This window comes from Diabrotica undecimpunctata, chromosome 6, assembly GCF_040954645.1.
Source record: "Diabrotica undecimpunctata isolate CICGRU chromosome 6, icDiaUnde3, whole genome shotgun sequence".
Classification (NCBI taxonomy): Eukaryota; Metazoa; Arthropoda; class Insecta; order Coleoptera; family Chrysomelidae; genus Diabrotica; species Diabrotica undecimpunctata.
In genome coordinates, this window is record NC_092808.1 from 6,255,961 (window position 1) to 6,279,604 (window position 23,644).

Consider the following 23,644-nt stretch of genomic DNA (forward strand, 5'->3'; position numbering starts at 1 on the left):
AATTCAGACATACCTTATACATTTTAAAGTAGACGACTTTAAAATGATATTGCCAATATTGTTGAGTTGCGTTCCTGGGACGACTTTACTTATAAGATAGTTCATTCGATTACATGAAATCAACTTTAACTTGAGAATATCCGTCAGAAAAGATCATAACATGTAATTCGTCTTTAAAAAGACAAATACATGCCATGATGACAGTAAAATCTCCTGTTAGTGATTCCATAGTAAATTATGAGGGAAAAACCAGGAAAAAAACCTCATAATACTATCCCGACATGGTAAGTATTTGATCGTGCATTTAGTTTACTTTCAATAAACACCACATTCCGATTTTGTATGTTTGTTATTTAAAAAACATAAATGATGTATTCTCTATATGTTACTGACTTACCAATACTGGTATTTTCCTTTTAATAACTTCCTCTTTCAATATGGGTAACCAGATCCTACTACATTTTGCCGAGGAATTCGCGACACAATTGGTCTCATTTAGCATAATTAGAGGCTTCTTTGATTTTTCTCTTTTTACCATCCGTTTCTTTTAGGACTATATTTGAATCATTCCATTGAACCCTATGTTCATTATCCCATGCGTGTTTACAGATTTGAGATCTATCAAATTCTCTATTTTTAATATAGGATTGATGTTCACTTATTCTAACATTTAATGGTCTTGATGTTTCACCTAAATAAAACTGATCGCATTCACAAGGTATTTTATAAATGCAATTCTTTGTCCTTTCTTGTTCATTGTTAGGTTTGGTTTTGGACAAGATAGATCTCAACGTGTTTGTTGTTTTGAATGTTGTTGAAATGTTGAATTTATTTCCTATCCTTTTAAGCTTTTCCGATAATCCTTTTATGTATGGTATTGTTATTTTCCTCGTATTATTCCTTGCACATGCTGTAGGATCTCGTTCTAAGATGTTTTGTTCTATTCGATCGATTGTTGAAAATTCCTTATTTATAAACGATAAAGGATAATCATTTTTTAATAAAACAGATGTTAACAAATGTTTTTCCTCCAAGAACGAATTTTCGTTAGAACAAGTAATTTTGGCTCTATCGTATAAGGATATTTACTAATATATATATATATATATATATATATATATATATATATATATATATATATATATATATATATATATATCAATTTACTAATGTTTGTATTTTGAGAACGATTTCCGAAGTGGAAATTGAAACGTCAATAAACGTATTTTAACCTTTGATTGTGGCTTATTCCCATTTAAATATAAATTAATTCCTATTATACAAATCAGTATAATCAGGGATATTCTCATTCTCCATTCTGCGGTATCGACAAGTTTAAGCTATACGTTAAAATTCAATTTTTTGTGTTCAACACTCGAAAAAACCGTCAAAACAAACAGAAACAGGTACGTAATTCGTACGTACGTACAGGTACTAATACAAGAGAAATATGGCTCCGCATAAGGAGTGGGACCTTTACTTGAGACCGCATAAGGAGTAATATGGACCATTAAGAAACGTTTGGGTGGCAAGAAATCCACCGGACGTTGCTTTTGTCAAGTTCGAAGACCCTAGAGACGCCGAAGATGCCTTTAGAACCTTGGGTGGAACGCGTTGTTGTGGCACTAGAGTCAGAGTAGAAATGTCAAGTGGGCGTTCCAGAAGAGGAGGAGGTGGTGGCGGAGATAGAAGAGAACCTTTCAGTTTCAGATATTCCAGGTCGACGTCGCCAAGACGGTCGAGGTCTCGTTCTCGAAGCCGAGATTCCAGAGGACAATCTGATTCAAGAGATAGACGCTAGTGCGTTTCGATTTAAGTATTAAACTTTTAAGCAGAAGATATTTCTGGATAGATATATTCCCGTCAACTTCTACACATTTACACATTTTTTCATCGCTACTTTTATTTTCTTTTTACCTTATTTTGGTATTATAAATTTTTAAATGACAAAAATAAAGAATATAAATCACTAAACATCACATAAACTACATAGAATGTTTTTTAAACCTATATAATTGGTTTTATCGAGGACATTCTCTTTGTGTAAACGGTATCTAAAGAATTTCGAAGCTTTGTCATACAGTAACAATGTGTGCAATGCGATTAAGTAATTACCTTAAACAGGACACTTAATTTTAACTCTGTTATCTCGAGTTAACTAGTCACTCACGTTCGTTAAATTGCAAGGTCACTGTCAAAGCATGCGTAATTAAATTTCGTTACAGGGAATTAACCTAAAGGTACTAGTTCTCTAAATTTAGGGAAATTTATACAGTTAACAAGCGTTCAAAAATAATTTCCTCGTCGTTGTGTGATTTCCCGATTTTTACGCTACAAAATGATCACATACATGGGACAATAAAAAATGTAAACAAATAGATCAGAGCATAGGCTTTTGTAGAGCAAGCGAAGTATGGAGAATGATAAAATTCATAAGAAGGTAAAGAGAAAGTTCATATCAGCAATACCTATTAGCCAAATATACTATATCAGCCAAATAAATTTTCCCAATCATTGGATGAGACATTATATTTTAGGAGGTTTGTAAACACATAGTATTGATAATTTTAATTGTTCTAGAAAAACACCGCAAACCTCTATATTTGGATTATAATTTGTTTTGAATTTTGTATCTAAAAAGGAAATATTGTTTGCAACTAAAACAGCAACGCCTCCATAGCCGTGACGTCGATCAACTTATAACATTATAAAACCTTTAATACACTTGAGTGCAAAATAATCGACTCAAAATTATTTTGCGAAAGTACGTCTCCTGTTTCAATCTAAGTGGAAATTTAAAAATATTTAGTGTACAATCATTAACCTCATTATTGAGTTTTAAAAAAGTTTTGTTTTTTGGTGAATCGACACTTAACAATTTCCATAGCAACCCACTAATACATCAGTCACTTAAGTTCGCAACTGCATTATAAATGAATACCACGTCCGTCAAAGCAGCTCAAGCAGTAGCAGTATTGACAGAAGTGAACCAGAGTGCCGTGGCATATCGACTAAATTTAAGCCAATCTGCTGTCTCCCGAGTGTATCGACGGTACCAAGATACTGACGATTATGTCCACCGATAAGGAGGAGTACGTAAACGAATAACAACGGAGAGAGATGATAGATTTCTTGTATCGAAATACCTGAGAAATCGATATTTGACTGGTGCTAATCTCAAAGAAGCGCTTGGAGAGGTCCGAGATGTGATTACCAGCGTTTGGTCAGTCAGAAGGAGACTGAAGGCAGCCAACTTGACACCAAAAAGGGCAGCTACTGGTCCCAAGCTAACTGCAGCTCGGAAGCAAAGGAGATTAGAATTTGCTCGCGAACATCTGGATTGGGACGACTATCAATGGATTCAGGTATTATTCTCTTCTAACGAAAGTAGGATCTGCCTGCATAGCAACGACAAAAGGCGTCGAGTTTATAGACGGCCAGGAGAGCGATTTGTTCAATGTTGTATACCAGAAATTGTGTCATATGGAGGAGGTTGGTTTTCGTGTCTAGTGGAGGAGGTTTAACGGCGGATCGTTACATCAGAGACTTTTGGAGGAACATGTGGTTCTATACGCGAGATTTATTGGTGATGCCTTTATTTTCATGCAGGATAATGCACGATGCCATACCGCACGAGTCACCACCACCTATCTGACTGAGATCGATGTACCTACAATAAATTAGCTTGCGTTGAGGCCGGAAATTCAATAGAGCATGTTTGGGATGCGCTTAAACGAAGGGTCCGGGACAGAAATCATGCACCAAGGAGCATAATGAAATTGAGAGCTGCGCTTAATGATGAATAAAAAGCAATGCCTCAAGAATTTATTAGAAAAGTCATCCGATCCATGTGAGGGGGCCTTGCAACTGGCTCCCTACATAAGAGGGTTGGAAATCTTTTGATTCCAAGCCTTACTTCAAAGGACTTATGAGTGGATGTATCTCCATAGGTTTGGTTCTTCAGTGACCGTTGAAGGATAAGGATTGTTAATGTGAGCAAATATAGCTCCAGAGTGCTCCAATTTGCACTCAAGTGTATAAATTTTTATTTTGTAATAACCAAGTTTCGTTAAGACGTTTTAATTCCCGTTACATTATTTTAACACAAGAATTCAAATTCTTCAAAAAAATCGCAATTGCTTATCGCAAAACTTTTATTTCACGTTTATTCCGGTACGTCACCACCCAATTTGAATTAACAATTACCGATAATTTTTCTTATCGGCAATTTTAATTTTATTTCCTGCTTTCGTAGTATTTTTTATTTACATATTTCTAGTATACAAGACCATTGTTATTTAAATTTATCGAAAATATTTACACTTTTATTAGCGAAATCTTTTCTGCGTAAACATCGATTGCGATTATAGAAATGAAGAGGTAGTTGTTGATTTGTTTTTTTAGGAATAAATAAAATTATGGCGGAATTAATGATCCTTTTATTTTCAATTTGCTTTTCGTAGTGGAATAGGATATTGGATATAAATTCAAAACGAGGTCTGGTTATTAAATAACGAGACTGCTTCTGAAAAAGAGTTTTATTTTAAATCCGTTCCATTCGTTTTTTCCATTGGTCAAAGCAATGCTGGAAGTCTTCTTTTGTTTTGTAGAGCTTTTAGGAGCTTTCCCGTTTTTCTCTTCACCTCTTCCATCGACTCAAACCGGATTCCTTTTAAGGCAGACTTGATCTTCGGAAACAGGAAAAAGTCACAGGGTGCTAAATCAGGCGAGTACGGCGGATGTTCGAGCACTGGAATGCCTCTAGCGGCTAAATAACGCTTCACAGTAGGGCGTTATAGGGAGGTGCTTTGTCCTGGTGCAAGATCCACCGGTTGTTTTTTTACAATTCTGGCCGTTTCTTACGAACTCGCTCTCGTCGCGTTGCCAAAACTTTCAAATAGTAAGTTTGGTTTACAGTTTGACCCTCTGGAACCCATTCAGTCATCGCGATGCCGTTAATGTCGAAAAAAACGATTAGCGATGGCTTTAAATTTTGATTTCGACATCCTTGCTTTTTTCGTTCTTGGCGATGCAGGAGTTTTCCTTCCAGTGCATGCATGGATTGTCGCTTAGTTTCAACATCGTATTTGAATATCCAGGTTTCATCGCAAATGATGATGTTTTCCATGAATTCAGGCTTTTCATGTAACCTCTCAAGAAAATCTGAGCAGAACGGACGAGCTTTTAGTCAGGGGTCAAATTTTTTGGGACCAACTTCGCACAGACTTTCTTCATGTTCAATTCGTCATTTAAAATTTTTCTGACAGGTTCTTTATCGGCGTTTACAGTCTCAGCAATCATCCGAATGCTCATATGACGATCTCCGCGCACAATTTCATTTATTTTGTGACTCCACTGTTTGTGGAGTTGAAACAGAGACAGGTCCACCTGAACGTTGGTCATCTTCGGCCCTCTCGGCCTTCAGAAAACCGTTTATACCATTCGAAAACACGCGCACGAAATAGAGAATTCTCACCATAGGTCTCTTTCAACAAATTGTAGCACTCAGTCGGAGTTTTTTTTTAATTTAACGAGAAATTTCACATTAATCCGTTGCTCATGCTTTTCGTCACACATTGTGTGACCTCTAACCTCTACAGAAAAAATACTGCTGCAGCGACAAAAACGTGTTTTCGTACTGAAAGAGTAGATACTTCCAGCTATCCAATGCTGCATTCGTTTCCCACTCTTCCCCTCTAGGACGCATTCTGCGCGCGCAGTCTTGTTTTAATAGCCAGACCTCGTATAATCCAAATGAACAAACCTTAAGCTAAAATTTTTGTCTGTAAGCACAGGCACAGAGTTGTTTATTTTAAATATCGTCTATTTGCTTGGATTTTTCTCCTATTGACGTTTTCAGTGCTTATCTAATAACTCACTGCTTTTCTAATAACTCACTGCTTTCATTGGTTCAAAAGTCTAGAAATTACAACAGGAAGCAACAATTTTCCTATGTTACTCTTTGATATAGTTATCAAACAATTGCTTTTTAAAAAGGGTACCCCCGTTAATATAGACAAAATTTCCTACTTCCAGAATTCAATTTTTTTAAATTTTTTTAGGTTTTTTTTGAGGTTTTGGGAAATTTTCTCCATTTTATAGACTTCAAAATAGATCAAATCAAGGTTTTTTAGAGGTTATAGATTCTAAATTACCTAAACGAGGAATTTAGGACATTCAAGAATTCGGCGACACATCTTTAAACCATCCAAAAAACCATGTTTTTTTTAAGGTTTTTAAGGATTTTACGGGGATAATCATATTTTTTGAGATCATTACAACCTAAATCAATTTTTTCATTTTTTCTGTTCCATGTATTTGAAAAATAAGACAGCCCAATTTTATGCCACCTCCCCCTACATCAAAAACGTAATTTTTTCGTTTGTCATTTTTTTTTCAATAATCTATAATGAATTGATGTTTCAGGAATGAATCTACAGATCTGCTTCATGAACGAATCTCTCTCGGACACTGACAGTCCTAGTTCCGACTCAGAGTGTCCAATGACGAACCCTAAACATCACAAATCTAATAACAACTCCTTGAAATCACCCACAAAGACGGAGAAGACCCAACAACCACCAGCTAGACCTGCGACGCTCTCGCTAAGTCAGCAGCCGCAGCAGTTGGTCAGGGAACCACTCCAAGAGCTGGATTTCTTCTCTCGGCAAGCCAGGTTGCAGACGGAGGCGAGAATGGCTTTGGCTCAAGCCAAGGAAATGGCACGAATGCAAATGGAGGTACTAGATTTTTTATTTTATGTAGTTATTTTGGGCAGACATGAAAATAGCGGATTAAATCAACCTTGCAAGGGTTGAAAAGAAAGTAGACGCTAGATAACCCTCCCCTTTTCTGTTACAGATTGAGAAACAAAGACAGAAGAAAAGCCCGATAACCGAAATGATTCGTACCAGTATGGAAAAAGTGGGCATACCTTTTCCGGAGGACAAACGTCGTCTATCCAGGCAGATTTTGACGGATATGAACGTGGCTCAGCTGCAGGTCATCGTAAACGATTTGCACACGCAGATAGAAAATTTGAACGACAGTTTAGTGAAATTTTTGATGGCGAGGGACGATCTACATATGGAGCAGGATTCTATGCTAGTGGATATTGAGGATTTGACGAGATATTTGTAAGTAATTTTTTTATGTATTATTTATGTCTGGTTAGTTTTTGGTCTGATTGACTATCATTAAAATAAGAATCACAGCTATTTGTTGCTGTTTAAACAATAAATGAATCTTTAGAAAAAGAAATAGAGTCTTTTATGGCTAGCTTTGTTATATTTTGTCTATAGATTTGCTTATATTTATTCCCCAGTGTCTTTTTTATTTAATTACCTAAGATATACGAGTAGGAGTTTACAAAATATACTCACAAATAAAGTGTTATGGCAATGTTCTTGGTTTATGAGATAATAGTATGGAAACGCGAGGTTGTTTTTTTATGCTGGATAGCTGGAAAGTTCCAAAAACGTAACAGTGGAAAAATAACAGATGATGAAGGCAATCTTGCCATAACCAAAGAACATAAAAAGAAAGTATGGGAAGAATACTTTAAGAAACTTTTCCACGACCTTAGAACAATACAAGAACCCGCCATTGAAGAAAATTCAGGTCCCGAAATCCTACCAGAAGACCGTCAGACAAATGAAGGATGGAAAGGCACCGGGACTTGATGAAATTCCTGCAAAACTGCTTAGATGCAGAACAAATAAAAATAATAATTGAAATATTTAATGAAATATAAAAGGCAGGAAAAATACCAGTAGAGTGGCTCAAATCGGAGTTCGTACCATTGCCCAAAAAACCAGGAGCAAAAGTTTTTGAAGACTATAGGACCATAAGCCTAATGAGCCATCTGCTGAAGCTGATTTTAAAAGTCATCCACAAAAGAATTTACCGGAAATGCGAGGAACAAATTGCGCCCACAATCAGTGTGGATTTGTGAACGCCGTTGGTACGAGGGAAGCTTTATTTAGCGTGCAGGTATTGTTTCAGAAATGTAGAGATGTCAGCTGTGATGTTTTTGCATGCCTGATTGACTACAAGCAGGCTTTCGATAGAGCCAGGCATGAACAAATGATGGAAGTGCCGAAGAGGACGGATTGACGGAAGAGACCTAAAAATAACAGCTGATCTGTATATTATCTATCTATTCGGTGTTCCGAATAGATAGATAATATACAGATTAGGTCAAAATCTTAAGAGAAGTGAGACAGGGGTGCATAATTTCACCACTGATATTCAATCTGTACTCGGAGCACATTTTTGAAGAGGCTCTAAAAGATTGATGAAGGCATCTCAATAAATTGAGTCAAGCTCAATAACCTACGGTATGCAGATGATACAATAGTGATTAACACAACTGCGGATTTGGTCAACATCGTGAAGGGTCGTAAGCTGCTGTACTTGGGGCATATAACGAGAAATCAAGGCAGATATGAGCTACTCCAATGCATTTAAAGGGGCTTAAAGGAAAAAGGGCCCCAGGACGAAGAAGAATATCCTGGCTTGCTAACCTGAGAGCATGGTATAGAAAGACCTCAACACAGCTATTCCATATAGCAAACAACAAAGTTATCATAGCCAGAATGCTCGCCAATGTTCGGAACGGACAGGAAATGACCAAGCAATATGACATTGGAACTAACATTTGTATTAACATAATATTGTATAACTGTAAATGGGGTCTACAAGTAGTCCTTTTGTATAAAATATGCACAAAAGTAATATCTTGGATGTATATAAATTTGCTTATATTTTAATGCCGATGTTAATAGTATTTATATTTTTAGGGGAGCCAAAGAACAAGTTTTGAAAGAACAAAACCTACCACCAACCAAAAACAACAACACGCCTCCATCTCCAGCTCCGTCATCGCCCCTGCAAGCACTCAACAGCAGCGTGAAACCACATCTACATAGGATAGCAAGTTTAGTAAAGAAATAACCGTTCTCTATGGTTCAAAATCCTTCCAAAAACGTGTAAATATCTGCAGAAAGGTATGTTCAGGGACAGAGTGAGACGAGTTACGGATTTTTGGACAAGATGTGGGTTTTGGTTTGGTCAGATACTCAATGTTTAGCGAGAATGCTCAATCTTAATTTAGGTTGTCCATTTGATTGTTTTTGGTGATGGCTGAAGGGAAATTATTGTTGGTCTACTAACACCCACACTAAGAGGTTTTTGTTGAGGTCCACAGGCATTAATTCTTGTCGTTTTCAAATGTTTTTATTTCTAGTTGAACAAAAACTGATAAATATTTGTTTTTATACAACTATTAATCATAATAATAACAGAATTTGTATTTATTGTCACTTTATTGCTTGATGTATATTGGGTTACTTACAGAGTGGCACACTGAGGTGCACAGTATACTGTGCAGTATATTGGGTTGCCTACTGATCAGTAGATCCCTAAAACAGTTTATCAAAATTTACATTTTTAAACTAATTTTTGTGTTAAATATGCACAATAAAGAAATTTGGTGACTTAACCAGCAGTTTGAATGGGCAATAAGGTTATAATAATATATGGCTAACTGGTATTCGAAGCGACAAAAACCTCTTATCCAAAAAAGCAATTTTCAAATATGAAATCAACACCTAATGTTTTATATTAAGTGTCTGATTCGACGGTGTACACAAAACCGTAGAGAAGTAATCCGATAACAATGTGTAGAAAGAAATTTATGATGACTGTTGAGTGCCATCGGTTTCAAAATGAAGTTAGGCAGTTTTTAATATAATTGTCATAGTTGTTAAATAAATACTTTTGTAGGTTGAGTAGTCACTATTTAATTTATTCATTGAAACAAACACAATACGATTACATAGGTTTTGGTATTTATGAGTATACTCACAGAAAATGAAGTGTACACAATTTTAAAGTAGGCTAGAAAACAGTGACAAATTTGATATTTGACAGAGACAAAATAATGACAGTTGACAGGTAGCTCCGTATGGATATAATTTTGTACGTTTTTCAATTTCTTATGAGATATAAGATATAATATCACATTTATTGTAAAAAATTAATTTTTAATAATGTTTTTATGTTCACCAAAGTAAAAATGACGTTAAAATATATATAAATGTAAAAACATTCTTATAAAAGGACATTAATACTATTTAGATACATTATAATTTTCTGTGGGTCAGTTTTTAACTTCTGATATTCTTGCTGGTCCAAATTCTGATCACATTTGTCTTTATATGAATTTGTGATGTCTCAAATGTTTTTCTAAAAACTCACAAAACTCTTGCCCTTATCAGGGCTTTCCTTTGACAAGTTAAAAACTTTGATAAAAATGTTTTACCGCTTGACGTATAAAAAATATTGTATATTAGAGGAACTATATGTATCGTATTGTGTATTGAGTATAGTTCGTTATGAATTCTTATGGATACATAGGTGATATTAATTTTAGTCGGTAGTTTATTTATTTTTTGTACTTTCACATATCAAATTGATATTTTAATTGATTAGTTCATAGATCAAATTGAAGTTACTACTATATCTGTACATATAATCATCCATTTTACAACTATGTAACTTTTAAACAAACTCTGGGGGGCAGAAAATTATCAGCCTAGCACATTAAGTTTCAAACATTCAATAAATAAAAGAGTATCTTGAACAAATAATAATAAATGACAAGGTTATAAAAAAATTTAATAAAATTATTGTATAATCTGTTACCAGGACTTTCATATGTCATTTATTTACATTAAACACATGACAGTTGACTGTTAAATGTATTTCATTAGTTTTAAGTGGAATAACTTGATTTAACAATGAGTAATGGTGTCTTTCATTGTATACTCGCCATATTTCTTTAAGGGTCACAAGAACTTCATCTGTCATTTATCTATACCAGATAAATGACAGCTTACTGCCTTGTGTATTTAACCAGATTTGAAACTTACATAGTTGACTTAGTAAAAATATAGATATAATAATTGTTTCTTTAAACATTATAAAAAACTATCTAAAAAACATCATGCAAAAGTTTAATTCCTCGCGCTTTTCATGAATATATCTAGTAACCGTAAGATGTTAGACAATATCAAGTTTTGCATGAACCAGTTGTGTTTTTCATTGTAAACATTGGGTCAAAATGAGTGTTTTAACAGATTAAATAACTTTAATATAAAAACAAGAAATCTATGAGATCTGGATGCATCAGGTTTTGGTTTAACTGTTTGTACAACAATTGACAGGTGAGAGATGTGGTATGTTTTAGTGTGTGTGATAATTAAAAACAATGTGGTGGCTGTCTGTTTTGAATAATTTTTTAACTAGCATGTTGAATGAAAAATTCAACATAATCAATGCTATTTCAATAATACAATAGCATTCATTATTCCATCAAATCAGTCGTTTTTTATGATAACTGAAAGTTTTAAATTATGCAAGGGATTTAAATCATTCTTTGTGAAGACACTTATCGGATAGTGGATGAATGGCAAATGATGCGTGCAGTATGTTAGTGACAGATGACAAATGTCACTTCAATCAACTAATAATGAGTTTATGTTTCTAACTTCTTTTAACTGTCTAAAACTTATGTTTTTACTTGTCTATGAAAGTTTGTTCTGTTCAGAATCCAAGATTTATGTTGAATTGTGAATTATGACAGATCATAAGACAAATTTTGGTAAATAAGGAATGAAGTGTGTTAAATGACAAGTGACATGAGACTAGAATAAATTAACAAAAATCTGGTCTTTTCTGTTTTTATTTTTAACGATCTTTGAATATATACTCAGTTTTGTGTATATACACAGATTCTAGCTACCATTTTGATCCATTGTCCAATTATTTCCACTATCACTCCACTAAATTCTGTAATATACAATGACTGATGCTTTAACTGTAAATACAAACAAAAAATACTTAAATAGAGTAGGTTTTATGTAACCTCTTTACGATGTATTGTTAGCTTGAGATGAAGTGACGTTTTTTCGGAAAAACTAGTTCTTCATACTTAAATATATATTTTTTTCATCGATCATACCTAAATGCTATATTCTTGCCATGCGAATTTAGAGGTAGATTTGTTATTTCAGGTCGAAGTTAAAGGACGCAGTGTTAAAATTGTTTTGTACAATGTTACATGTCATTTAAATGTGATGCTAGGAAATATGAAGAATGTATTTGTGACCAGAGTAAACTGTGGAAGAAGGAATAGTCACCACACTTAATCTAGTTACACAGAAATTGGTATCGAATGTCAAGTCTGAATTTTAGGTGGAGACTCAGCTGACCTCACCAGCCTCTCCCCAAAAACGACAGCCAGCCTGTCACAGCTACAAACAGCATGTCACAGCTAACATGACGCTGTTTTTACGTATCTGTGACACGCTGTCTGTCGTTTTAGGGGAGAGGCTGTTGACGTCAGCGACGCATCCACCAAAAATTCAGACTTGACCTTGAATGTATATCTACTGCCCAAATATTTCTCATGCTTGTTAATATATACCAAAAAAAATGATTACCTTGGCACTAATGCCAAAACGAAGGAAACAATGTGGGCAAGATAGATTCCGTAACTAACTTAATGATACCTTAATTTTCAAATCAGAAAGTTGCAGTTCTTGTTGAAATAAAAAGTTCATGGACATAGAATAAGAGCATATTCCCATTTAAATGACATTTAACCAAAGAGAAGTTAAGGAAATGCCCTGTCGGCTCTTAATCAATCATTTTTTTCATGAAAATCTTTAATAAGAAGTGTTCATGTTCATTCAGCACATTCTGACTATCGATAGTGATAGCAGGGGTACAAATGTTGAACATTAATGCCAATGCTTAATCTTAAATATAGCAAAAATGAGCAGAACACATTCACACTATTCTTATGGAAATTTACATGGGAAAATGATGATTTATAGTTCTTATATCGACAAAAATACATATTCTAGGCAAAATGGTATATGTGGTGAAAAATACACTGTAAATGTTTTTATTGTATTAAAATTTGATTTTTAACCATTCATTACCACTGTGCCATATTTACCATGTATTTCCTTCTTGGTTTCAATAAACTTTAAGATGTTTATATTAATTCTACCACTACACGGCTCATCATCACCATCACTTGATAAACCATTTGTGGGTCATAGCCTCAAGAATTTCTCTCCAGTCATCCCGTAACAATTTCCTTCCTCCGCCAAGTATCTATTCCAATGTTTGACTTCTTGCAGGAAGAGGATATTGGCTTCTAGCGCAACTCCTCTTAACCTGGAGGACCAAAACCTGTTATGTTAGGGTAGCTCTGTATTTTATGTTCCACTTAACCATCGATTAGAGCGTTCCCTATCCACCACACGGGGACCCATCTGATTGAATACAGACAACTCCATACAGTACAAGACCCACTACAGTTAAAAATGCTTCTTTTTCTCAGATTGCCATCATCTTATTTGTCTTTTGGACATTCTTTGATATATTTTGATTTAAAAGACATTTATTTCTCACATAGCCCTTCAATACTTTTTACCTAATGGTTGCTCTTCTGGAAGATTTTTAAAAGTTCCATTTATTGCAGCTCTATCTTTTATCCAATTACACATGTTACAATTTGAGATTATATGTTAATCAGGGGGAGCAAAACTAATGATACAGAGGATAATTTTCCCATTAAGAAGAAGAAGACTTTAATAAAATTAATAAAAGCTCAATTTTACATCTGTCTGATTAAAAAGACCATAGAACTGAAATACCATATACCAATCCATTTGAACAAACTTATCTAAAGTTTTTTGAGACCTCATTATCACTATCATTATTTTTTGTTAAGACTGCACTCATACCCAAAGAAATAATACTTACTCGACATTTTCTCTTAAAAAAACTACTAGTGTTGAACAAATGTTATCTATTGTAATTATAAACAAAAAACAAATTCGATAATTGTGAATACAAAAGCTTAAATAAAAGTAATATTAAATATATAGTTTTATTCTAAAAATACCCTATAAAGAAGCTTAAATCTATAAGTATATACAACAGTGGACATAGTCACAGCTCCAGAATGATTTATTTGTTAATAGTAAAAAGTACAGTCAAATCATTGACGAAATAACAAAAACAGTTGTCTACTTTCTTTTTTGACCACCTCCAGCTAAGATAGTCGCTATCCTGATGAAGATGTTAATAGTGTCCAAATATATTCCAATAGAGCTACAAAAGAAAAACAGTTACAACTTCTATGTATATAAAACAACAGTAAAATGAAAAGTTCTAGGCAAATTTAATGAAATGCTTTCAGCTTGTTAGCTAAAAAATGAGTTTTTGTACAAAAGATTCAACAGTAGTGGTAATATGACCACATTTTTATTTTTTTATGACATAAAGTCACCCATTTCTGAGATGACAACTATATGAAGGTTGTTTTGTCATCTGTTATGTCAATCTTTTAATTTTCCATCTACCATTTGTTCAATTGCAATGCTCTTTATAAATACTATCATTTTTTTCTCAAGTCAATATTAAAATCAATAGTACTCACGCATTGATAGGATCATAAGGCCTGATTCCATGTGCTTCGGGATTGGCAGGATATCTCTCAGCTTGTGCAATTATTCTTTGAGTGTCATAAAGCAAGAAACCAGAAAACAGTATCAAACCACCATACAAACTTATTGAGTATAAGCCAGCACCCAGTGCTGTTGTTGGGGGAAGAAATACTGAACCAATTGATGACACAAACACCACACCTAAACCCATAGCTAGAGGACCACCCATATACAGGAATTTTTCACTGGGAGCACAAACCTAAAAAAGCCATGTCGCCATTTACATATTTTACATTACTATATTTTACATTGTGATCTACACAACTACTGTAAATAAATACTTACTGCAATTGTACTGAGCCCACCAACCACTCCAGCCGTATACCAAGCAGCTCTGATCAAAAGTGGTCCTCCTAGGAAACACAAAGGAGCCAGCATAGCTCCCATAGTTCCAGCATGGAGCATCCAAGCCAGTTGTTTGCTTCCAAAACCTTCTGAATATGGAATACTTTGGGCAAGAATACCAGTTCCCATAATAGCAGCTAAACTGATGGCAAATCCCTGAAAAATCCAAACGGTACATGTGTCAAAATCAGTTCAGTCTTACAATAATAATTATATCAATTTTCCTTTTGACAATTAGATGAAGTCATTTCTTTACTAAAAAACTACAGTTTAGCAAGATAATATTCCTTATATATATATATATATATATATATATATATATATATATATATATATATATATATATATATATAAATATATATATATATATATATATAAATATATATATATATATATATATATATATATATATATATATATATATATATATATATATATATTTTAATCTTTATTCAGATACACATCACAAACTACTTGAGTTATATAAAAAGATCTGGACTCAAAAGTAATTCACATTGTTGTGGCAACAAGCAATTAAAAACTCTATGACTTATCTCCACATCTTCTCTCATATGCATACTATGAATACTACTAGAAAAAATTATCAATTGATGCCTGGTGTGATATATCGAAAGACATAATATTCTTGATCCATTCTAGACAGGCTTCAGATCAAATCCAGGTGCAACAGAGATTTTCTAAATTCTTCAGGCTGAAATTGCTAATGCACTTTCCAACAAAAGGGAAGTAATAGATATCTTTCGATATTCAATGCCCATTTCACATTACACAAAGTAGAACCCATAGCTCAGTAGCTATGGTACTGGCGTACCAAGCTGAACAATCCAGGTTCATATGCCAGCACAGATCCCATAAAAAACATGAATCTTCTTTAACTTTAGAATAGAATAGAATAGAAAAAAGCTTTATTCTCAGGATTCACAAGTTACACACAAATATAAATTGTCAATAGAGAGAATGGTGTCAATTATAATTTGTAATGGTTGCTGTAACAACCTACACTTAACATAAAAGTAATATTAAAATATAAGGATAATAACAGTGACATTTAGATTCAGATAAGAGCCCTCAGTGTCCCTGCAGGTCAGCTTGAAGGTATTCTTCCACTTTGTATGGTTCAAGGTGTATGAGCAACTGTTGAACAGACTTTCTATATTTATTTATGTCAGTTTCTATTGTGATGCTATAAGGCAGTTTATTAAAGAATTTAATACAGGCATATTCTGTGGTTTTCTCAAATGCTGTTAGTCTGTGTATTGGTATATTATAGTTTATGAGATTGTTTCGTGTATTAGTATTATGGTTTGTTATGTGTTTCAAGAATTTATGTCTATTTTTAAAAATGAAAAGTAAGCATTCATATATGTATGTTCCAGCCATTGTTAGTATGTTTAGTTTTTTGAAATTACCTCTACATGAATCCCTGTATTTCAAGTTAAGTAGAGTTCTGATTGCTCTTTTTTGTAATATAAAAACCTGTTCAGCGTTACCACTTTCCCCCCCCCCCCCCCCAGAAAACTATTCCAAATCGCATTACAGAATGAAAATTTGAAAAATATACAACTCATTTACATTTTTCGTCCAAATAATTTGCTGTTATTCTGAAAGAGTAGCAGATAGATGCTAACCTGTTACATATCTCATTTATATGCACTCCAAAATCTAAATTTTGGTCAATATGTACCCCCAGAAATTTTGTGCTTTGGTTTAGAGTAACCATTTCCGATTGAATTGAGACAGTTTTAGTGACGAAACAGATATAATTTGTTTTTTCTCTGTTCAGTATGAGTTTATTCATATTGAGCCATCTCTGTGCTTTATCTAATCTATTATTAGCGATATTCAATAAATTATTCAAGGATGACCCTATAGTTAAAATGTTAGCGTCATCTGCAAATTTCACAATAAGAGTATTCTGATTGTTGTCTGTAATGTCGAAAGCTAAATCATTTACATAAAAAAAAAGAGAGAGGACCCATAATACTTCCTTGAGGAATTCCCACCAAAATGAGTCCTTCATCAGAGAAGCAATTTCTTCCCTCATACTCAAATTCTACTTTCTGTTTTCTGTTTGATAGTATGATTTTATCCAATTATAACCTGGCCCTCTAATGCCATATCTGTAAAGCTTTTCCATTAGTATTTTGTGATTTAAAGTATCAAATGCCTTTGATAAATCTAAAAATATGCCCATGGATATATCTTTGTTTCATAACCCTCATTTATCTTTGTTATAAAATCATAAATGGCAGTCTCTATAGATTTTCCCTTAAGGTACCCATGTTGTGCATGGCATAACAGTCCCTCACTATAGAAAAAACTGAGAAGCCTGACACACATGACTGTTTCAAAAACCTTAGAGAATGATGGTAAGAGGCTTATAGGACAATAATTTTCTAGTAAAGTGTCATCACCTTTTTTATACACTGGTTTTACTACAGCTATTTTTAAGTTGTCTGGAAATATCCCATTTATGAAGGTATTGTTTATTATATGACATAATGGTATAGCTAGCTCATATGCACACAGTTTTATTATATTTGTAGGTATTCCATCATATCCTGAAGTGATTTATTTTCAATTTTCTAATTAATTCAATTACTTCATTTATAGTTACTGGCGTTAGAAAAAATGAGTTTTTGTTAAACTCTATTTTGGTGCTGAATTCTATTTTTGGTATATTTTCTAAAAGATGTGTAGCAGCATTTAAAAAATATTCATTAAAATTATTACTTACCATGACTGGATCTCCTAGTATAGCTACATTATTATTAATACAATTTACCTGTGTGATTTCTTTAACGATTTTCCATAGACTTTTGACTTATTTTGACTATTATATATTCTTGCCCATACTGCATTTTTCGTGAATCCATAAGCATTTTATTATACTGACGTTTTGTTTGTTTGTACTCATCTTTGTAATGGTCATCTACTCTACTTAACATTAGCAAAAGGTCTAAGCGACTTTTATATTGATTTATTTCATTTGTATTATGGTATTTGATATATTTTCTATGTTTATTTATATTTTTTTCTGGAAAGCATTGGTCAAATAACAAAGAAATGATTTTCATAAATACAACCCATTGCTTTTCTATATCCCAATTTGGTACTGAAAAAAGCTCCTCCCAGTCTTCATCTTGAAGCATTTGCCTAAAATTTTCTTTACTGTGGGAATCAAAAATTCTTTTCCTAATTTTATATTTTCTTTTTTGTTTACATTAATACTGAAAGTTATTTTTTGACCAAGATGATCAGAAATATGAGCATCTAATACTTCTGCTACATAGAGTTCACAGTTTGTAAAAATGTTATCAATGCACGTCTGTGTAGCTCTACATATGCGAGTATATTCAGAAACTGATGGCAATATATTAAATGTTTGTAATAAATAGAGAAAGTCTGTTTTATCTTTAGTTTGACTACTCAAATCTATATTAAAATCACCTGCAATAAAAACTAGAGAGCTCTCACCTGAAATATACATTAAAACATTTTCTAGAATATCTAAAATTCCTGGACACAAGACTTTGGAGTACAATATATACAAAGAATTAAAATTTTGCAATTTAAAAAACACACTTCTACACATGGACATTAAATGGACTTCCTTTGCAAATAGTAGACCAGTTAAAAATTCTGTTGTATTTAATTATTGTAAACTGTGTCAAAGATTCCCAAGTAGTGTAGATATATTATTTGAAAATAAAAAAATCAGTCTTACCATGAATCCATTTGCCATAACTAGGCGCATAATAGCTGGAGAGCGGACTGCTGCTAGAGCACTTGCAGCAGTGATAGCAATTGAGCTTCCAAAGTACATGTAGTTGTTTTTATTCTGTCTTTCACATACTGGGGCCACAAACTAGAAAATAAAATAATTTTAAGCATGAAAAAGAAAAATAACAAATGTATCAATTCATTTTATGTTTGATATTTCTATAGTGCTAGGACATTTTTATTTCATTGAAACATCAAAGCAAATAATACAAAATGAACTATATATGAGAAGTGTATTAATTCCTTACTGTTGTTTCTCAAGTGCACTAGCTTCACTGCTTAATCCAAGACCATAAAATGCCAAAGCTCCAATTCCAAGTGCAGATGCTCCCGCTAAGGCCCCTCTGCCCATTTTAAAAGCTGTAAAAAGAATATCATGTAATTATTACTAATAACATATGAAGGACCACGGGAAAGAACGATCAGACTCACATTTTGTTCATTTTGTACAAATCGAATTTTAAAGTTTCGAGTCGTTTATTTTGGTTCAGAAAAATTAAATACAAAATGTTTAGTTATCAGTTTATTACTATATAATTTTTTAATACAAAAATGAAAAAAAAAAAATAGTTTGCTAATTATATATGTACTTGAAATCTTCAAATTTTTAATTAAGGAACTGGACTCTGATCTATTTTGCGCGTTAAATGTCGATTGGTGGATCGTTGGCAAATTACACATCACTACCTTCATTCGTACCGACATCGGAAACTAGTCCTTGGTAAAAGGAATGCGCTTCAGAGTTTGTCAGGAATTGTGTTAGGTGCAATAAATCGTGCAACTTAGCAGTCTTAATAGGCAGAGGTTCATTATATAGCTTTTTTAGTGGAACAGGTTTCAATTTTCTCTTACGTGCCTGATTTTTTCAGGGAACTAACAAGGCTGTAAGATATAGGCTAAAATAGTGGTCTTTGTGTAACACAAACCGTGGGTGGTTTTTTTCTATTTTTAAAATCCTGATAGGCCTAGTCGCCGTAGGACATTTTGGCACATAAAGATGGGACAAATACTCGGTCCATGTCTGAAAGTTAACTTCATCTGCACAGTTTATTACCTTGAATGGTGATGGTTTAATGCGACTATTCTTTAATACATCTCTCCAGTCGTCCGGTATTTCCGTATACGATTTGGAATTCACCAAACTCATGTCCTTATCACATTCTAGGTAAGCATGTCCACGAATAGGAAATATTACTTTCACTAGGTCGAATCGATTAAGCTTGTGCACTACATAGTGGAGAAAGCGAATTACGGTAAAATTTTTGTTTTGTCCGCCGCACGAATCACAAAAAATTATCAGATGGCGTATGTTTGAGTCCAAAATATGCAAAATAAAATGTTCCAACATCGAACAAACATCATCGGCACCCTTTCGGGCAACACTTTCGTCGTACGTATAAAACAATGAAGTTGCATCTGACAGTACATGAATATTAAATGATATGAAGTTGAGTTGTCGGCGATAGTAAACATCAGATGTTGATATGTTGGGAGCAGGGAGGTTTTTTTGGTAATCCATCGTTATGGCTTCCATTGTTTCGTTTTTTTGTGATTTTTTTCTATATATTTTTTTCATGGTGTAAAACTTTTCGCTTTTCCGTAAATGGATTGTCTTTTCACGCATAAGTGTCTGCAGTGTTGTTGTTAATGATGTTTTGTTTTCTGCATCAGTGCAGTTAGCAATTTTATCCGTCGTAATGGCAATGTTAGCTTTGAAAGTGTCGCAAGAGCTACATGTATCTTTACGTGGGTAGCCGAATGATATGTTGAAATCACCTACAAATATCTCACGAAAGGTAGTGTAGCCTATTTTATTATTATTATTTTGTGATTCATTAAACATTCGATGAAGTTTGGCTGTATTAAGTTCTGCAGGTAAATATATTTTACTAGTATCATGCAAAGAATAATGAGATGTCCTACCTTTCAGGGACTGTATAAAGCTCATTACCATTGTTCTTGTTTCATCGGTCAACTTATTATGTCTGTTTTTATGACCGCCTCGTCCATCTTCTTTAGCATCGCCAAATTCAAGTAAATTTTTCTTTATGGTTTGAACACGGCGATTAGTGATGTCGTGTAAAGATAAAAACGCTTTATAGCAAACAACAGTATCTTGTAACGAGCCACTCACATTTACCCGAACTCTATAGCTATAGGAAGATTGATTAAAATTTGCTTCAGCTTCAGGGTTTTGGCTTCTCCATCTACCAACAGGTATAACCGTGACAAGACCTGTTAAATATTTGTTTTGAACATTGTAGTCCCCTAACTCATTAAAATGAGAAATTAATCGTTGTCTTTCATTCAAAGGGATGACTTGAAAACAGTAACGAATACACTTACAGTCTTCCCCGACCTCGTGAGTGGTGACACGTAATTTTTTCATTACATCACTCATTTTGCCGGTTTTTCTCCGCTTTTTGATATCTCCTGGCTGATTATTTTCATTAGATATATCACTATCACTAAAATCACTTGACATTATGAATTTTCGCAAAAACAAACTAATAAAAACTATAAAACGGCAGCAGCTCTCTTAGCGATAACAGAATAAAACTGACGCTAAGATGCAAACGACAATCTACGTTTAGTTACAAGGTCGTCGGAAACTGATCGTTATTAGCCGTCAGCGCGAGGAACCTGATCGTTCTTTTTCGTTGGCTTATATCTTTCCCCTTTAATATCTTCTGTACGGTGATCGTTATTGTACAAATGAAACCATGCTTGGGTTCTTTCCAAGATAAGCTAAAATATGGCGCCAATATCTAAATTCCGACCAAAAATGGAGTCTGATCGTTCTTTCCCGTGGCCCTTCATATTCTGAATGGAAACAAATATTATAAAGTATAAAAAACTAGTGAAATTTCATTATCATCATACTAGCATTACAACCCTATGTTCTAGACTCCTCAAGAATATCTCTCTAGTAGTTCCTATTCATTGCCTTCCTCTGGCAATCACATATTTCCATATTTCTCATGTCTTCATCACTGAACACATGAGAAGGAAAGAGCAGACAAAGTAATACAAGAAATGCTAGTATTGGGAACTTAGGGAGCAGTATATATAAATAGTATATAATAAAAAAAAGAATGGCGGCCTAAGAAAACTAGGTGGCCATTAATTATTCCAAAAGTATTAATTATATGAACTATACAGTCTAAAGTAAATACGCAAAAAGTATTCGCCCGGCCCCCAAAAACTGTAAACATCTTACCTGTATCTCCTGCAGGTTGCATGAGTTTTTCTTTAATTCCAACTTGTCTTCTAGCTGTTCTTGCTGCTGCATCTTTGCCTTCGCTAAAAGCTCGGTAAACGTTGATCGTATTGGGCTGTTTAAAAACAGTCGTTTTCGCTAGGGTAGATGCCCTACACACTCTAGAAGCTAACATCAAAGCCATTTTCGAATAAAAATTTCAACAATACTTTCAACTGGATATTCTAAAATGGTAAGATGTAAGGTTAAGTATTTAATAATGATGCAATATTTTGAAAGCAATTCAAGTATTTTTGAGTACAGTAGAATCGAAAGTATTCAAACGACGTTGACTTTTACACTGAAATTTATATTGTGACAGATGTATTAAAAGGTTTTCGCGTGATTTTCAATTTTCTAGAAAAATCGGGAACTGAGAAAAACACAAATGAAGTTAGCCACATATGACTTTTGTGTTGTCATATGTCAATAAAGTAAAATAAAATTATTAGTTTTATTAATTTGGTAAAAATCTAACCATTCAAATTATTTAAAAAAAAATAAATTACTTAAATAGGGTGATTTTAAATTTGGGCAATACGTATTTTAGTGCACTCTAGCCTAACCAAACATATTTTCCTAAAGGCACCGCGTCACAGTGTTGCCGTATTTATTTTAGTAAAATATGTATATGAATATTACAAAAAGTTACTTTTACGAAATAATAATTTGTGTTATGAGAAGCTACAAATTTTAAATAAGCATAAAACTTGCCATATTTTTTTTTGTAAAATGTATATGAAGGTTTAAAATATAAGTTACTTTTACGAAATTATAATTTGTGGTATGAGAAGCTACAAGTTTTAAATAAGTATAAAACAAATATTTTCTGTTTAAATGCAGTTAAATATTGTAAATTAGCACTTTCCAAATCTGATCTATTAGAACCTTATTGGTGTGAATGGTCAACCGGCACAATGACACTTGTAAATCATAAATTATAATTTTCCTAAGAAGTTTATTGCAGGCGACCGTTAAAAGGGTATTTATTTATAATACGGTAATTTAATTAATACTATTAATTTTTTATATTATTTTAATCAATTTTATTATATATGCATTTGATTATTATCTTTAATTTAACCAAAATCTATGAATTTTTATAATATGCATTTCTATAATATTATGTGAGAGTATGGAAAAACTGGAGACTTGGCAACTCTGACACCATTTAAGAGTATGTTAAATGTCATATAAGAGCTTGGTTAGGTTATATATATATCAAAGAATATAGAAGCGTCTATCTTCTTTGTATATATATTAGGTCATATAATGAAAAATTTAGTCAACAATCTATACAAACACTAGTATTTTTTATTCACATCTTGGTGAAAGGCAACCAATATTACACGTTAACTCCATAATATTGTTTGGGAGCCATTTTAGGGGAGGTTTTAATGGAAATCCACCTCGAAATCATTTTTTCAAAATAAAAACAAAATTTTGGAAGTGGCAATCGTCACATCAAAATAAATATATTTTCAACCGAAATTATGTTTTTATATGGTTTGGGTACTAAATTTTTTGAAACGTGATACATGGAGTCAAATCAAGTGGTTTCTATTTACATATTGAGACGTTTTTAAAATTTATAGTTTTGGGCCACAAAATGTGATTATATGCAACTTTATCTCCAGCATCATTTTCC

The 23,644-nt window shown here is 33.3% G+C and overlaps 2 protein-coding genes across 6 annotated transcripts in view; one reads left to right on the top strand and one right to left on the bottom strand.

Annotated features, from left to right (window-relative positions):
* The window catches only part of Schip1 (Schwannomin interacting protein 1), an 879,380-nt gene that overhangs the window by 810,998 nt on the left and 44,738 nt on the right, over window positions 1–23,644 (top strand). For 4 of the 5 annotated variants that reach the window (XM_072534085.1, XM_072534086.1, XM_072534087.1 and 1 more), the window contains 3 exons: window positions 6,427–6,740; window positions 6,862–7,136; window positions 8,802–13,962. In XM_072534085.1, the coding sequence (XP_072390186.1) occupies window positions 6,427–6,740; window positions 6,862–7,136; window positions 8,802–8,955 (743 nt within the window). In that variant the 3' untranslated portion in view covers window positions 8,956–13,962. Of the gene's footprint in view, window positions 1–6,426; window positions 6,741–6,861; window positions 7,137–8,801; window positions 13,963–23,644 lie in introns of those variants that run through there. The other variant, XR_011951179.1, reaches the window with a different exon arrangement.
* Window positions 13,872–22,420, bottom strand: LOC140443047 (growth hormone-inducible transmembrane protein-like). The gene is given in 7 exon segments (XM_072534092.1): window positions 13,872–14,193; window positions 14,522–14,787; window positions 14,874–15,089; window positions 18,682–18,788; window positions 18,791–18,822; window positions 18,986–19,097; window positions 21,958–22,420. Coding segments are annotated over 7 exon segments (1,002 nt in total). The 5' UTR covers window positions 22,142–22,420; the 3' UTR covers window positions 13,872–14,108.